The 19,601-nt window shown below is 34.3% G+C and overlaps 1 protein-coding gene across 1 annotated transcript; it reads right to left on the reverse strand.

The window, feature by feature from the left end:
- Window positions 1–2,235: 2,235 nt before the first annotated feature.
- Sc2 (trans-2,3-enoyl-CoA reductase Sc2) lies at window positions 2,236–19,206 on the reverse strand. Its single transcript, XM_085947793.1, has 5 exons — window positions 19,083–19,206; window positions 18,594–18,955; window positions 8,565–8,781; window positions 4,884–5,076; window positions 2,236–2,917 (listed from the first exon to the last, which is right to left on the reverse strand). The coding sequence occupies exons 1-5, from the start codon at window positions 19,086–19,088 to the stop codon at window positions 2,790–2,792; spliced, it is 906 nt and encodes a 301-aa protein (XP_085803919.1). The 5' UTR covers window positions 19,089–19,206; the 3' UTR covers window positions 2,236–2,789.
- Between the last annotated feature and the right edge of the window lie 395 nt (window positions 19,207–19,601).

Here is a 19,601-nt window from a genome sequence, read left to right on the forward strand (position 1 = left end):
TATCGTCATTATCATCATCAAACAAGATCAATCCACTGCTGGATAAAGGTTATCTCAACCTAATTCTATTCATCTTAGTCATATAAACTGCTATATTTTTAAAAATTTATGATTTTATATACCTACCCATTTATATCATCATTATCGTCATCAACCTGTACCAATCCACTGCTGGATGAAGGCCTCTTTAAGCTGATTCCACATTTTTAGGTTGTATAAATTCCTGTTTTTATCAGACAGAATTGGTCTATTCTTCTCAGATATAATATGTATTGCTTTATTATTTATTAACATTTGTCTCAATATGAATGTCCCGCACTGGAAAACTATATTGGTTAAGGTTAATTTTGAATTCAAAATTTGATTTTTTAAATATTATTCTATGGCTGCAGGCATTTATTTTTTATAGACAATGAAACAAAACAATGTTTAAATTTGTTTTTTATGCTGCTAACCTTTTTCTATTATGTAAATGGGACCCGAAAGAGATTAATATTTGGATATAATGGATCGCTTTTTATGATAATCACATAATATTGCTATATATTCGAATGAATGAAATGTATAATTATTTATCATATTTAAATGCACATACCTACACATAATATATATTGTATTAAAATTAAAATGTCATTGGTAGCAATCGGCGATTGCCAGCTGTTCTGCCAGGCCTAGCAGCCTGAAGTGGTGTCAGACGATATTGTGAAGGCCAGACTCCAGAATAGACTACGCATATGACTCCAAATTTGTATGGCAGTGACGACATGCAATTCGCAAAATGTCAAACTGTCTAACGTGAATGAAAATCCATCCCGAAGAGAAAACTATGGCGCCGTCTATACATACTTTACAATTATATTAAAATTCAACACCATGTCATTATAACGAAAAGCTGTCTGGAAGACCTAGCGAAACAGACTGGCGAGAGCCACCTGGCTCAGCTAGTTATTATATAATATTTTAAAAGGCCTAATATGTCACTTTCGCTTTTTATTCGTAATTTTAATTAATTTAATTTTAGTCGATTATCGTTTTTAAGTACTTTCCTGTGGAGATACAAATTCGCCATTTTTACACAACAAAGCTAGTGGGGTACATATTGTATTTTCATTAAAATCTCGATTTCGCCAAAATGGTTGATTTGCCCTTTTTACAAAACACCGACGATATATAGACCATTCCTTAGTGCCAAATTCACAAATACAGTAAAACCTCGTTAATACGAATTCCATGGGACCGAAATTCGAAAAAAAATTTGAATTACGAATTATAAATTACAAAATAATTATAAAAATTTTGAAAAAATTTTTTTTTTGGTTTTCATTAATTTCGTTTCTGAACATAGATGTGCCTACCGAATTGGGTCATAAAATGTCAGGATTATTTTATTACCATCATAAAAAATAAGTAATTTTTGATGTTTTAAGGAAAGTCTGTCACAGTTTTCAATGATTGGCCCATGAAATAGTGTACTTTATTACGATTCATTGAATATTTTTATATGCCAGGGACTCTGAAATCATTTCGAATTAAAGGTATGGTTTTATATGAAAATAATGTTCAAAGGACTTTTTTTTCGGGAAAATTTCGAATTATGGCGAATTTCGAATTATCAGTGTTCTTTCTAATGACGTTTTACTGTAAACCACAAGATCCAAGAACATAGCCTTCATTTCATATTAAATATACATAATTTGGAACACCTTAGAAACATACATATTAGAAAAATATTTTTGAAAAAACATCAGTAGGCACTGGTTACTGGATTCGAACCCGCATCCATTGTACTTACGAATTAAGCATTCTAATGGATGCTGGCTTGAGTTCTGCGCCGTACCGATATTTAAAACAAAAAAAAAATAATAGGTATGTTTCTTACGTGTCCATATTATGTATACCACCTACTGAAGATAAACATGTTTTGAAATCTGTAGCAAGTATGTAATTGTACAAAGAATTAATTATCTGTTTGATTTTAGAAACTTGAATCAACAATTGAAATGTTGAAAAATGAAAATCAGCGTTTACTGTTAAAACTTCAATGTCAACAGAGTTCTGTAGAGGAGCAAGAAGACAGAGCGTCGTCAGTTGAAACAATAATATAATTAATTACTTACGTAATTGGTTCAAATTAAGTTCAAGTTGCCTATGTTATTGTAATAATGCCGTGAAATAGTTGTCGTTTTGTCAATTCCTTATTTGTATCGGGATATGTTATGAAAATAAAAATACACATTAACAAATATGACTTATTTTTATTGCAAAAATACTGTATATGAAAAACATTCACATATTACACAAACTAAAATATTTGGTTAATCGATGTGTTAATAATATTTTGATAATTTATAAATATATCTTTAAAATAATTTATCATTTTTTAAACCCCCGAAACCTTTATGTAAACATAATATTGTGGTGTACCTGTTTAAATACAGATAAATAATTGAATGAACCCCAAACTGTCAGCGGGAGGTCAGTAGGTAACTATTTTAATGAAAGTCCTATTATAGGTTTTTTTTCTTAACATTCTTGGGAACCACAGAATCTATAAAAATAATTAAGAAAAAAAAAAATTATCGGTGAAGACTTCACAAATGGAATGCTGCGAACGTTTTACATATTTTTATGATGAAAAAATATGAAAAATGCAACACTTATAAATAATTTATAGAACTAGATAAAAAAAAAGCAAAAACCTTTCTCTCAATTTTTTGAGACTTTTTTCCCTATATTTTGTTCATAAACAAAAACGTAAGAAACTATATTTAAAAAAATCCCACCTCTACTTAAATGATAAATGGGATAATAGCCTTTCTGCTCTTAGGGTAGTTGGGGAATTCCTTCTTATAATTGCGATGTTTGCCCATGGCCCACATAGACATTTGATAAAAACCGGCTAGGGCAAAAAGTCCAGCTGAAATACAAAATGATATTACATAAATAAATTGAAATATATACATATTTATAAAATGATATTAAGTAAAAGTAAATAAAATTATCATTTCTGCTCTAAAGCAGAGCATACAAAGCTTTAAATAGTGGAAGTAAAAACTTTTTATGAACAATGATTAATAGTCAATTATCACACCATATTCTGGTTTCAAGCACACATTTTTAAACTGACATGTGAATTTGATCAAGCTGAGGGGTTTCGAATGGACTACATATACATAATACTAATCCACAGCGGGCAAAATACGATATTATTTCCCTATGACACACGGTGGAAACCCAAAAATCTACTACGATAAAAAACAACCGTGAAAGCCTCAAACATTATATTATTTCCCAGATTTATTTTTATCCTGCACTAGTTTTATAATCCAATATAGGCACCTAAGAGTTAGTATGTCGTTTATGTCCAAACAGAACACTTTAAAAATGCAATTTAGGATTTTTCAGCCACTTTGCTATGGACACTCGGTTTTTTGTTTTATGAATTTAAGGTTTCTGTTGTCAATGGACTAGAAAGGTGAATTCTATTGAAGATATTATAATGCTTAAGGTACAGAATCTGTACTTAACTCATTTCCTGTAAAATAGGGCTACATATATTTTATCCAACATGCTTTATTATAAGATAAAGTGTAAATATGAACTCAATGCAACAATAAAATTAAATTTGTAGTCCATTGGAGTGTTGGAGTTTGTTATAAAAGGTTATCAAATCAGTAGGTACTATAGATTTTTAAAATGTAATTTTTTTTTTTTTTGACTATGTCCGATCCTAATAAGATCATATGGGCCTCCACAGAGTGGAAGTCTGTATTAACAGATTTTCGTTTTTAAGAGAAATGGATGTCAGCCACTTGCTCAACCTGGTTCGTACTCTAACTCATACACAAATTGAAAAACAATATGTGTACTTGCCAGACCCAGGATTCGAACCTGGACCCAAGACCCAAGACGAGGGACGCTTAAGCCGAACAGCTATCGTGGGTGTCACAAAACGTCGTACTTTTACGTTTACTTTTTCTGATTCCCACCATCATTCATATTTGTGTTCAGTATTGTTTGATGCAAATCATCATGGAAAGGTACAACATATACAAATTGTTAAAATTTATTACAACATTAATGAATCTATTCGAGCTACGTTTCATAAATAAGCACAATTGTCCCATTTGGAGTAATGAAAACCCACATTCTATTCTTGAAACACGTTTACATCCACAAAAATTAACAGTTTGGTGTGGTTTATGGTCTCGAGGTGTAATTCTGTATATGTATATACTGTATTTTTTGAAAACGAAAATGGCAACTGTCAATAGAAAATGCTACAGAAACACGATTACTGATTTTTTCTGGCATGAATTTAGATGATTTTGATCCGGACGATATGTGGTTGCAACTAGATGGTGCAACATGCCAAAAAGCTCGTGACACAATAACTTATTGAGAGAAATGTTCAGTATATATATATCTTATTTGATAACCCTATATCTACATAGTAAAGAATTCCTAGGTACATAATAACCTCTTACAAATTTAGAAAAAGTTGCTAGCTATTTTCTATATCACTACATATTAATTTTACTAATACATATATGTGTGTAATTTTCGCTAATAAGGATAACACATGAAACCATCAAGTGGGATTTCATAAGCAATCATAATATGACATGTAACTATGCAATAAATATATTTTATTGAAAATAAGTTTTGATCAGGTGGGTCGAGCGAGACAAGTCGATACAACAGGAGCGATGTTAACACTGCCGGCGACAGTGACCATAGACAATATACAAGTTAACACCACCTACTACTTAAGCATGGGAAAAAATGGCGTTTGCACATCTTCCTTTCAATGTGGTACCATGTGTCGAATAATGCCCATCTTTAATATTATATTGAATATACTTTTTAATGCACTTTATTACCTGGAATACACTGTGTCATCAGGGTGAATGAACTCCATGCCCCAAATTCATAGAGGTAATTGGGGCACGATACAAAATTGAAGAGAGACGTCAAAGGGTTCCCGTTAGGTACGGGAATACGGCGGACAGTAGAACCAGCAGGGCGAAGATTTCTCAGCAGCAAATGAATGCTGAAGTTGCCCAGTTCACAAATCTAAAAAAAATTGTCTATTCAGTACGAAAAAGTATTACAAGTGCAGACAATAGGACATAATATTATGTAAATATGCAATACAGTAAAACCTCGTTTATCGCATTTATTGCAACAATTACAAACATCCTATTGTAATTGTTACAATAAGTGCTAATACTTTGATACAAACATACCCTAAATGTGATAATATTTATCACTTTAGTGGTCGATAAGTATAGAATAGACCGACAGGGGACCGAAAATCGAAAAAAAATCGAATTACGAAATATGAAATGTATGGGGGAAAATATTAAAATTTAGAATTTTTTATTTTTTTTATTTTCATTAATTTTGTTTACGATCATAGATGTGCCTACGAAATTTCCGATTCCGCACCGTAAACCGTCATAAAAATGCCGTGTCTTACAGAGGCCGAAAGCATCATTCATCAGGTCCAACTAAATTTGTCTGCAGGATACTGAAGTACTTTGGCAATCTTTATGATTCATCAGACATACTTACTGAATTATTAGCCCACATTTTTCTATTACCACGTAATCGCGGAAAAAATGTGTATCTAATCTGGAAAAGGTTTTTCATAAGTTTCTTTTCTTTCCATACTTATTTACCTAGTAAAAAAAATATCAGTTTGCAGTCTATTGTAGAACGCACCTATTTAATTGTGACTCTTTTTCAGGAACTTTTGGGTTAGTCGAAGGGCTTTATACTTACTGTACCATTGTACAGTCTTGCTAAGTGCAATTGTCTGAATAAATAATCATCAGAATCAGATGTTATCAATGTTATCACTTGATAACTTATCGATTATAACGATTATTGAGGCTTTAAGATCAATTAATGATTCATACAACTGGTACAGAGCAGTACATTTCTGATGTTCCAGTGCAAAACTGTTGACAATCAACTTTTGTTTGAAGTAAGTACAAGGCGTACATTTGAAAAGTTCCTAACAAGTCTAGTGGCAGATCAACACCCCTGCGTCACGTTTTTCCATTCATTTGATAGTATAATGCTAAGTACACACGCACATTCTTGCTCAATGGTTTTACGCTCATTCGAACATATCTCAACATGTGTACTATCTCGCTCGATGCTTTTTTGTTCCATATCAAGCAAACGGCTCAATGCAAAAAAGATTCAAGGGCCGTAATTCTTGCTCGATGTTTGACAGAAATTCCATGGCTCGAGACGCTTTGGCTGAGCATCTTGTGTCGAGCTGCTCGAGCGATTGGACGCAATGACGAGCCTGCTTCCAAGTCAACATGTTCGATCGAACAAAACCATCGAGGAAGAATGTACGTGTGTGCATTAAATTACAAAAACATGACTAAAAACTCAAAGCTTACACACGAAAATTAAAGCATTCCAGTGAATATAACTATGTATTTCGAGGGAAGTTACATATCACCGGTGTTTTGTAAAAAGGGTGAATCAACCATTTTGGCAAAATCGAGATTTTAATGAAAATACAATATGTACCCTAATAGCTTTGTTGTGTAAAAAGGGCGAATTTGTATCTCCACAGGAAAGTACTTAAAAACGATAATCGACTAAAATTAAATTTTTAAATTTAATTCCTTTTAAAGGCCTTTTAAAATATTATATAATAACGCCTATTATAATGACAGTATTCTTTCTAAGCTTTATTATAAACTTGTTAGATATTTATAATCATCCACAGGTCATAAACAAATAAATGTCAAAAGTTAAAAATCCTCCTCCTGTAAAATAGCATTTTTGTTAATTCGCCCTTTTTACAAAACACCGACGATATTATGTAATTTACCTAAAATACCTTTTGATGATACTAATTTTATTTATTGAGAAATAACAAATTCTAAACACTATTGTCCGGCAACTTCATCTTGGCTACGTGGCAAATCTGTGAACTACGTACAGCTAATCGAACTTCCGGTTTCAAATTAGGAACGCCCCCAAATTTTTCATTACATTTTTGACACTTCGTATTGGACGCATCTATCAATTTACGTAATTTGAAGCTTTTTATATTCAAAAGATGTCTAACACAATACGAAATGATGTTCGAATTATTATCAGTAAACTTTTGATTTATTGCGAAGAAAAAAAAGAGTCGTATTTAAAAGGTGAGCCTATACAATACTTTCAACAAGCCCATTTTACGGGTTCCTGTCATGTCAGGTATGTCAAAATTCAGTGTTGTAATACTAGAAATATTTCCCCAAATACTGGAAATTATGTTTGTATATTATAAAGTTATGTGTATCGTAATCTATTTTATTAATATTTTTAGACATATAATAATTAAGTATAAACGATCATTAGTTAGTTAATAAATTGTCCTATTTTTTCCTAATTTTTAAACCGATAAGTAGGTACATATTGTTTTAAAATTTATGTAAGGTGGATATAATTTAATTTATAGAAAATTATTTTCACAGTATGTGTTTCTACAACAATTTTACTAAAAATACGATATAAAGACATCATTTGTAAATTATAAAACATGTGATTGGGTCATCAATATAATATTGAATATGTTATATCTTTCACTTCTACTTTTTTACTCATAATTTGTGTTCTAGTTATTTAATTAATAAATACCTGCAGCAATATTATCAGTTAATGTGGGTTCAATGATACATTTCCTTCCAAATTCAATAATTACACTGTAATAATTAACCTAATATAATAGTAATAATTAAGAGGTGAAATTATTTGAAAAAAAAATTCTATTGATATTTATTGAACAATAATTAGACTTATAAATTAATGTACTTATAAACTTACTGAGAATAGAATTGATATAAACTTAAAACCTAATTTCGCGGGATATGTTTTCTCAAAAAATGACAACACTGTGAAATATTCTATACGCGATAAGAGCGACTTCCTGTTGTTGCCTAAATAATGTTGTCGTACAGTAGTAATCCCAACACCAATATATCTTACAACTCGTACTATATCGAATACTTAAAATGTGGTAAAACTACTTGAAGTAAAGAAAAACTTAACCAACACAGTAGGTATGTTTGTATTTCTTTTAAATAAAAATCTTTTGATTTTTTCGCGCTACCTTTAAGTAAACGTGTGTAAGTCATCAGTTAATTTTAAGGTGTTAAACATCTAGGTGAAATACCAGACAAGTAAAATAGAACTAGTTTCATGCTAAGAGTAAATTGACTTATGTTGTTTTACTTATTCAAAAGTTATAAAAAAACAGTGAATTACGTTTCATATAAGTAAGCAGTTTTAGTTTTGTTCATACACAATGCAACATTAGGAATATTTAAAAATTGCACTCGTGTGAAGTATGTATTATATTAGACTTACATAATTTTACCTGTACACCACAGATTTGACATAGTACGAAAATAACCATAAGAAACTGTGATTAATTTTGATTTAGTTGCCAACATTTATATATTTGTAAATTTGCATCGATGACAAATTAGTTCATTTCGTAACTAGCGTACACCCTCAAATTTGTAAGCAATATTATTACTTACTGTAAATCCAGCAAGGCCCAAATACAATTGCAGTTGGCTAGGAGGTGTGAAGAGTGGATGGTTGACATGGTATGCAACGTACAATGCGAAAAGCCAGTAGTAGGAGCAGTTCTTGAACAGGTTCCGCAGTGGCATGGTGGCGTGGGAGAACCGATGGATAAATAATGTCTCCAGGAGACGTTTCACGTAGTGGACAGTCCAGCATACCGCAGCGATGCTGAAAAATTACAATTGGTTATTTTACGTAAGAATAAGAATAAAGAATAAATCGAAAAATTTGATTTGATATTCAAAAAAATGAAACGCAGATTTGATTGTCAAAAAAACATTCAAAAATTATTTAAACGAATTGAATATTGTTAAATATTATATCTACTGTATTTTGAGTCATTATCATAATTAACAATAAATATTTTTTAGGAAATTTTAAATCATTCATGTTGTTAATTATTATAATAGTCCACAGAACAGATTTTAAACAGATCTTATTAGATATAAATATGAAAGCCAGTTGCCATCAACCATGGTTTTGAAGTGGGACTCGGTTTATTATTTTTTAGTCAAGAAACGAAAAGTGCCATACCAATATTGAAGATGGGTTTCTTACTTTAATGCAGTGGCGATTCTCCCTTGAGAGCGCTGGAGCGGTGCACACCCACCCACTCAATTTATGCGAAAAGACTTTTTTTAAATGAGTATTTAATTTATATTTGATTAATTAAAAGTGTTCTGATCTATTACCGTAGTCATTAATTCATATACAAAAACAAATTCTAATATGTGTTTTTAACCGGCTATTTTAAATAATAATATTATATGTTGATGTGAGCGATATTCGCCATCGCTCGACCAAAGCGCCCAGTAATCTAATTTCGATTTCTTTGCAATGAGAAAGAGCGTCGTCTGTCGCGTGGGATAGCAATACGTAAATATTTTTCTACGTGCTCGGGAGCGACAGTTTCAGTCGCTCTCGGCCCGAACGCAGATTCATCGGTTTTAAAACAATACAGCCCGTATCACACGTACAATTATTGTTTGACAATTTTTATTCAATATTATTATAAAAATAAATTCTTTTCACAGTACGCATTTAAATTTCCGCACATGTTGACAACATTTCTCAAATTTAGGCGAAGTACAATTTAACCCTTAGACTGCGTATGGCATGTAAACATGCCATAGACTTTATCTCGTATTTTTGACCAAACTAGAAGAGACACTTGTGGATAATATGCTTTAAAAATTAGTTCAAACCTTTAGGTAGACATATCAGGCAACAGATCATAAAAATGTCAAGTAAAACACAAGGAAATATATTTTTGAAAAGAACACTCGTTATTCAGTCGTTTGAATCGCGCGCCATTGCGAAGACGGGTGTACTAGTTGCGTCACCAGGGTTATCAAAACAAAACATTGGTCATGCATCGAAAAGTGTGCATCGATAATATTTTTATTTACCTTTTAATTAATTATTATGATTACGTTAGTGTTATGTATTTTTTCTTAGTGATTTGTGATCTCGATAGAAACATTTTGAAGATTTGTTTTTAGTATTTTTTGTCATTATAAATATAAGTGAAATAATTATTTCACCCACCAAAATGTCACTACCACATAATATTATCGAAGAAATAATGCTGGAAAATATTTTATCGATGCACAGCTCTCCAGTAAATTTGTTTGGCTTTGTTCATTGTTCTATATTTGATATTTACATTATTATAATGGGTAATAATTTTTATTTTTATGTGCCACGAAACTGTGTTAGCTCTGTTCACATGCTCATATTATGCCTGGCGATTATTCGACAGGCCCTTTGTACAATGAAAAAGCCGACGGCGCCTCATAAATTATATTATATTAATATTTTAGCAGTGCGGTAATTATTTTTAGTGTTTTATTCTCCAAAACATCCTAATGAATAAGTGGATGACAATATTTTATGGCGACGAAAATAAATATAGGTTCAGAATTTGAAACGGTAATAAAATTTGAGTTTACGACTTACTAAATGCGATAAGCGATAACCCACTGATTATTCCACAAGTGATTTAGTAATATATCTGTCATAGACCGTAACCAACTACGGCAGCATGTACTCAGCACAGCCCTGTGTATGACAAATACAAACGCGGCGAATTGCTCGGTAGTATGTGTTGAAACCGTCTATGTGAAGAGTGGACGGCCGCCATTTTGAACGCGCGGTCAAAGCTTGGATATTTTTTAGCGTCTTCACTTTCTTCGATTTATTTTAGTGAGAATGTAACGAATATAGTTTATTTCTTGGTGCATTTGGAATAACTGATATATAGTTCATCTAGTAATCTATTTTTTAATTTTGGAATCGATCTGTTTTAGCTGTAGTGACCGTTTTAACAGATCACTTGACTGAAAATAAATTCCCGCGAAAATGTCTCGCAGCGAAAGGGTTAAAAATAAACTTCAAGTTTTTTTTCAGTTTGATAACTAAATTCACAATGTTTATCAATTATGATATCTCTCCAAACTAGCTCTGTAATACGTCTGACTTTTTAGATAAAAATAAACTCAAAAATGAATTGTGTTATTTACAGCTTGGATCATTTTTATAATGCTGATGGCGCCTCAGCATTATAAAACATTTTAATCGAAAAAAATCTCATTGACACATTTACGGAAACGGTTTTACTATTAAAATTAATTTTTACTATTCCGATTGATACACTCCTGTTACAGGCGGGCTTCTCCCGGTGTAAAATAATCATTTAGTAGCTATAAGTCGAAACGTAACCCTGACTTTTAGAAACGGCTTCATAAAACATCTAATCTGATTCCTTGCTCAACCACGTAAGTATTTTTTATTCATAGGTAAAGGCCTTCGTCCGGTGTGTGAAAATCGCATATTGGGCGGAGGTGTAATTAAGATAAATTTAATTTAATTTAAAAAGTAAAAATGATGATGGATGAAAGAGATAATTTTAAGACTAAATATAAGTATTCAAATATAATAAATTTTGCCGGCAACGTTGAAGTCTCCGCGCGCCTGCGCCGAGGTGGTCCTCGTGATTCGTCAAATCGTAAGGATCACGCAATAAAATTTGGCCAATCACGAGAGTCCTTTTTGCTGGACGGCGTAGGTACGAGGAATTTAAAAAGAGAGAAAAAAGTTAGTGAGCGTCCTTTTTCCAACATGTACGGACCTGCGAAACTTATTGTTAAAACAAAATATGTAAACGTTTAAAGAAAATGTAAAATATAAGAAGACCACGTTACGAGCACGAAAGACCGTGTTTTATTTACACTCCAATCGTTTATATCTTATCTTCTTCTTTTTTGTGAATCCGGGGTTCGATGTACACCTGAGCTAGCCGCTGGAACCCCGGGTATCTCAATGGCGCCCAACGTGGGGCGTGAAGAATCGCATTAATTCTTCCGAACCCGCGAAATAAAATTTACGCCCGCGAACGCTAAATAAAAGTTTATGATCCAGGAGCCGGAACAACCAAGAAATGGTTAACTAAAAAGTGGACTCCGACGTGACCCTTATCAAAGAAGAAGTGCTGTCTCCAACATCAAACCGGGAGAGCCCTCTGGTGTTCGAAGACAGTCCACATACGGAGCTGACCGCGCCTAGCGTCGTGCTGGAGACCGTAGCACCAGCGCGTCTCCAGTACGACGAATGGCTGCACAAATCCCACCTATGGAGACCAGACACATCATCGACGGTATCCAGCGAGGAGGGCTCGTAGAGGCCACGGCCCACTCACGACGAAAGACGGCGAGCAAAATGCCGATTTTCCTAGGGTATCACTAACATGTCGTGTACCCTAGTCGACCACGGGATGTTCGGTGAGGAGAGAAAAAGGAAACGCGAGGCCAGGGAGCCTCACAAGAGGGCTGGAAAGGCGCGCAAGCTGAGATGAATCGAAGCTGTGTGGGCGCAGGCTCGACCACGAGGAGATGAAGCAGGACCAGTCGCCAACCTCGAGTCAAGGGTGAACGCCGATTTGCTGTTGGAAGTGAAATGTGTAGATTATACGAATAAAACATCCGGAAATTCTTCTAATTACGGATACAAAGTTAATTAAGGACAAACTTTCTAAGCCTTGTAATCTTAAGTTCATTAGTACGAAAAATGTACGTTCTAGTTTTAAAAACAACGCTTCGCAAAGTGACGCCGATTCTTTCCGTTCAAATAAAGTAAATATGAATGAATTCGAAAACATTAACATTGAAAATCACAAACAATTTTATAAACGGGAAAGAAAGGATATTCTACAGTAGCGCGAAACCTGTTTCAAAGTTACGCCGTGTTAATAATTTGAATCCAAAGAGAAACGAAGAAAATAGTATACGACCGTCACTATTATTTCTTTACAAATTACCAATCGTAAATTTAACACAGCGAAAACGGAACGGGAAAAAAAGGCATCACTCGACGAAGTGTATATTATAGTTGATAAGTGAAATTTTAATAATAAGTTAAAATTAGGTATAAGAGGATGAAAGTAGAGATTGTATGCTTGTGATAAAAAAAAAAAAAATGTTAATAATAAAACGTGAGAGGCACCGAAAATCGGCGCGCCTTTGGAATCGGATGACATGAGACTTAACGCGATAACGCCGGGATCGGGCGCGTAAAACGAAACAACAATTTTTTTTATTAAATAAAACGGGTTTCACTAAAAATAAAGTTAATTACATAGTTTTAAGTTTACTGATTCAGTAAATAAATATAATGAGAGGGTGGAATATTTCAATTTTTAATATCAATGTTATTTATACAGTCAATACAATGTTGCAAAATATTTATGGGTATTAGGGTAAAATATTAAATGTGATAGTAAGTGCCATAAGTACAATGGGAAGATTTTATATAAAATTAGTAGCTATTTAATGTATGGGGTAGGAGTAATTAATAATGTAAATTCGAATAAATTTAAAGTACAATGAAGTCTAATAAACGAATAAATCACTAAAGAAAGAAAAAGAATAAATACAGATGAAGACAATTTGGAAGTACTAAGAGGGTCCCCTCTCGAAGTGAGCGAATCTGAAGGCAGCGTAACCGAGCAACTTATGATACCAGAGCTTGATGGTGTGGAGAGTGCGCACTCTCCTTTCTCGTCGCAGGTTCATGAGGAGGCTAGGGACGTGACGCCTGAAAGATATCGTGAAACAACAAGAGGTACGAGGGTGGGTCAATAATTCCTTAGAAAAAAGCATTAAAACAGTTTTTATTTTTGTATTTTTTTTTTATTTCTCAACATAATCTCCTTGGAGCTCAATACACTTGGTTAGACGTTTCTCAATATTTTTTAAACCGTCAGAAAAATAAGTTTTCGGAAGGTCCTCAAAATAAGCATTTGTCCGATCGATGACTTCTTCATTTGAAAAAAAACGTTGTCCACTTAGCCATTTTTTTAAGTTTGGGAAAAGGAAAAAGTCACTGGGGGCTAAATCTGGCGAATACGGTGGGTGGTCGACCAATTCGAACTTCAATTCTTCAATTTTAGCCATTGATCGTAAACATGTGTGAACACGGGCATTGTCCTGATGAAAGAGGATTTTTTTCCTGTTTAAATGAGGCCGTTTTTCTTCAATTTTGTTTTTTAGCCGGTCCAATAAAGATGCATAATAATCCCCTGTTATTTTTTTTCCTTTTTCCAAATAGTCAACGAAAATAATTTCACGTGCATCCCAAAATACAGTGGCCATAACCTTACCAGCTGATTTTACGGTTTTCGCCTTCTTTGGACATGGTTTGCCTTCGCAATCCACTGCTTTGACTGTTCTTTCGTCTCGGGAGTATAGTGGTGTATCCATGTTTCATCTACAGTCACAAAGCGACGAAAAAATTCATCCGGATTGCGTTGCATGAGCGACAACAGGGCTTTAGAGGCCACCACCATATTGCGTTTATTGTCGACTGTGAGCAAACGCGGCACCCATCTTGCAGAAATATTTTTCATGCCCAATTTGTCATGTAAAATAGAAATGACGCTACCTTTTGAGATCCCTGTAACCTCAATTATCTCACTCAACTTTAATCTTCGGTCACTTAACACCATATCGTGGATTTTATTGATCATTTCTGGTGTAGTCACCTCTACAGGACGTCCTGAGCGTGGTTCATCCTTTGTTGATGTACGACCACGTTTAAATTCATTTAACCAGTTATAAATAGTTGCAAGTGAAGGAGCAGATATGCCGTGAACTAAATCCAACTCATTTTTTATTTCCTTTGCCGTTAACCCTTTTATATTAAAATGTTTAATAACAGCTCTAAACTCAATTTTCTCCATTTTTGTAAACAAGCAAATTTTTTTTTTAAATGAACGAGAAACACACAACAACCCGACCAATCTGATTGAAACTTCGCAGCATACTAAATCGGTAGTGCCGCTGCATGAAAACAAACCGCTTACAGTACTAGTCACGCCACCTGTCGGCTTTTCTAAGGACTTATTGACCCACCCTCGTACCTCCGAAGTGTAACCATCTACAAAGAAAAGAAAGAAGAAGAAATGGAAATGGATACTTATTGTGAAAAACCATCCTAGTACCTGTGAGAAAGCCGTGCCGCCGTCAACGAGCCTGGCCGTTGTACCGCTATACGATGCCTTGCCCGCAGTAATAGGAACAGATGGAGACACAGTATCTGTCCGTGAGGTGATACTCCAGAGACCAGCAGATGAGTGGAAAACTTTCCACAGAAGGATATCCGCTGCTCGATACGAGCCTGGCTCAATAGTAACGCCACTACCACGCCCTGGTTGCAAAGGCAGACGACGCCAAACGAGGTACGCTCCTATTGCACCAGAAGAAGAAAAACGTAACACGAAATAATAATTCCGAACGAGGGCCAAACGTCTACAAATGTAGCCTCTCGGAATACAAAAAAACTGGACAGCCCAAGAGTCGAAGACTATAGCTCCACGACCCCTCCGCTGACTAGTATAAAAGAACGAGAAGAATAACAAAAACATTACGAAAACAAAATAAACGCACGACATTACAGGAGAAAAATAAAATAATAATAAATTATGACAAATGATAATAAGAAAGGAAAATAAATCAAACTCTGACTTATTCAGGAGCATTGCTTTGAGCAGGAAAATAGTAATTAAAATAAATATAGAAACAATACGTAAAGTTAGTTGTGTAGAGTTTTTTTTTTTTTTTTTTAGAATAGTTAGATTGTAGTTGAATTTTTTTTATAAACTGTTATCATGCCATGTACTTAACGGATGAACAAGGAATTGGATGGTTGGCCGATGAGATCAGGGCGTACCTTTCGACTTTAATCCAGATGGGGCGAATTGATACACTCCTGTTACAGGCGGGCTTCTCCCGGTGTAAAATAATCATTTAGTAGCTATAAGTCGAAACGTAACCCTGACCTCTAGAAACGGCTTCATAAAACATCTAATCTGATTCCTTGCTCAACCACGTAAGTATTTTTTATTCATAGGTAAAGGCCTTCGTCCGGTGTGTGAAAATCGCATATTGGGCGGAGGTGTAATTAAGATAAATTTAATTTAATTTAAAAAGTAAAAATGATGATGGATGAAAGAGATAATTTTAAGACTAAATATAAGTATTCAAATATAATAAATTTTGCCGGCAACGTTGAAGTCTCCGCGCGCCTGCGCCGAGGTGGTCCTCGTGATTCGTCAAATCGTAAGGATCACGCGATAAAATTTGGCCAATCACGAGAGTCCTTTTTGCTGGACGGCGTAGGTACGAGGAATTTAAAAAGAGAGAAAAAAGTTAGTGAGCGTCCTTTTTCCAACATGTACGGACCTGCGAAACTTATTGTTAAAACAAAATATGTAAACGTTTAAAGAAAATGTAAAATATAAGAAGACCACGTTACGAGCACGAAAGACCGTGTTTTATTTACACTCCAATCGTTTATATCTCATCTTCTTCTTTTTTGTGAATCCGGGGTTCGATGTACACCTGAGCTAGCCGCTGGAACCCCGGGTATCTCACGATGACATCAGTGGAAAGCGAAAGATGTTTTTTCACACTCAAACGGATCAAGTGTTTTAGTAGAAACGCCATCGCGCAATCAAGATTGAACGCATTATGTATGCTCAGTATCGAAAAAAGAATGATACAAGAGATTCCTGACTTCAACAAACGCGTAATTGAAAAATTTGTGTCGATGAAAAACAGAAGAATGGATTTCTCATACAAATGAACAATAAATCCCGGTCACTGCCAGATATGAGATATTTCGGTAGTACTAATAATTCGGTCAAAACAAAATAGTTCGTGTCAACCAGTTTGTGTTAAAGTTTAAAATCCATTTTTTTCAATAAAAACTGTTTTTAGAGGTACAACAAATAATAAATAGTGAGTTATTTATGATTTCTTTTAAATGTACTAAATTAAAAAAACCAATAGTTTTTTTTTTGATTTTTTGGTGAAGTTTTGATGAAGGCAAATGCCTTTTTACGGCAGTCAAAAGGTGAAAAAAGTGAACTCCCAGTAAAATAACTCACCGGTCGCCACTGCTTTAATGTACAATATTGTGATACACCTGTAACTACTGAAAATAACGTATTCTTTGTCACATATGTCGCCACACTCGGGATTTAAAACTTGTTACAACCTTACCTAGAAGGCGACTCACTTCCCATTTACTGTCTAATAAAAAACTACTAAATACTATAAATAATATTCCAACATTGTCAATGTCTGGTTAAATAATATTATGACATTGTTATCCTTTTGAAGATTTACTACGTAGGTAATTAACAAGAAAATAAATATTATTCTTAATTACTTACACCTGATCATGTAATTTTATTGATTATAAATCAATGATATTAAAAAACATATACATAGGTACTTACTTATAATAAAGAATAAGTGAATGTAGAAAAAATAATGAACCCAAAGTCCAACTTTTATTCAAATTGCATTACGTATGGGTAAGGTCATGCCAAGTCACAACAAAAATAATTAAAATAACACATTGATTACAAAAGACTTGTTGAAACCAAGTATCACATTGTTAACAGATAATAGGTATCAATGTGTTATTTTTATAGATGCAATGAGATGGTTGTTTTGAATTTCTCTCTTCACTATGTCTGCTCCAAACTGGGCAGATGGACTCTTAGCCGGCTCACACATCAAAACTCGTCTCGTCTGCAACGTGTCGAATACGTCGATGTGACGTCATCGATATTCACAAAACACACGTTGCCAAATGGAGCTCCGCAGATTGGTCAAATGCGACATTTTAGTTAGAAAAAACATCTAGTGCTGCTATCAACAAATCGCATGCGTCTCGGGCTGCGAGTCGAAGACGCCAGAAGGCATACGCATGCCTAAGAATTGGTCATTCCTATACCGGCTCGCCGTATCCAAATATATATACGTTTCGAGAGGTTACGCGCGACTCGTTAGGTAGATGTGCGCGGTCTTCATATGCAACATCGAAACGACGTTCCTAGAAGGTTTGATTTATGGCTGTGTGGCAGACGAAGCGAGTTTAGATGTGGGAGCCGGCTTAGAGTAAGGAGTCGTAGTGGACTATTTGCTTGAGTGTATTCAGACAAACGTGATAAGTAGGGGGAAAACTGGAAATATGCTTACTTTGGATCTTAAGTTTATCGAGATTTGAGTCCATGATCTCCATAAGCCACATCGTTCACATATACACATTAATGTGGCAAGACATTGAAATGAAGCTGGCTGCAACTGCTTACCGCGCATTCAATAGCATGATTTTACATTGAATCATGAACATCGGTGACCCCAATTACTCTGGTAGCGTTAGTTACTTAATTCTTTCATGTTCCGCCATCACAGCATAGGTATAAATAGCATAGTATACATGGCTGCGCTATTTCTCTTGGTCCAGCACAATGTAGCACAAAAAACTAAATGCAAATCTATGTACTTATGCAGGTAGATATATAAACTTTTTTTCCTCATAGGTATTGAAGTAGAGCTATTCATAAATATGGTAAACTACACTTGGCGCTCATTCATTTCTAGAATATCTATTCTATGGATTAAATTGCTTACTTAGCTGCCATGCTGACAGATGTTGTATCATCTAAAACACCATAGAAGATCCAAGGTCTCTGATATAGCCACAAATAGACAGCAACCGGTCCAGCGTATTCAACAAGAAAAACGGTCTTCCATGAAATTTGAGGTCCCAAATCCTTCAGATATAGCTTGCCAGCGTTTGCAATACCGAGGGTTTTAAGAGAATCGCTATCTTTCAGCGCTTTTCCTTTTACATCGAGGCGGTAAGATTGACGGTCCGGGATGAGACTCTTTTTCAAAGCGGCAACTTTTTTCTTGACATCTTTGATCGTAGTATCTGACGATACTTGGATACGTCCTATGGATTTCGCACCGAAAACGTTAATAATCTCGATCTGAGGAAATAAGATTGAGTCAAAACCGGTTATTGTGGAATACCATGTTATCTAGGTATGTAAGTAATTCGCTTATTACTAAAATAAATATAGAGAACATTAGAAATATTAGGATTATTATTTTTACCTCCATATCTACACTTTTTAAGTTATAATAAATATGTGGCGCCTCTAGAACGGATAACTGATACAAATCTCGTTCGAAAATTCACCGGTGACAGCACTCTCGTTGAACTTGAACCAACCAAGTCATCGTTTCAGTAGGTTCTACCATGGTTCTACCTAGGTAGGGATGTCCATTTTACGTTTTTTACGAATTACGACCGATTTACTGATAAGTACTCAATACTTCAATAATTCTGTGCTGTTGATACTAAGATAAGTACGGAATAGATACTTTCGTCTTGATAAAACACTGGTATCAATGTTTTCTACGATACGATAATATGGATAATGAAGTATTTATATTTTTGAAGATTTTTCGTACACCTAAACTGGTGCAGCATAGGTGGTCGGTACATGTTCCCCGTAATATGCCAATTATTGCCAAACTCAACAAAAAAGTAAGATGAATCGGGGTAAATGTAACTTTGGGGTACTTAAGTGTAGCTACTAAGATAGATCAGTATCTACTACAAATTGGATG

The sequence above is a fragment of the Rhyacophila brunnea genome, unplaced genomic scaffold (genome assembly GCF_057557595.1).
Source record: "Rhyacophila brunnea isolate RB1 unplaced genomic scaffold, BYU_Rbru_1.0 scaffold_2, whole genome shotgun sequence".
Lineage (NCBI taxonomy): Eukaryota > Metazoa > Arthropoda > Insecta > Trichoptera > Rhyacophilidae > Rhyacophila > Rhyacophila brunnea.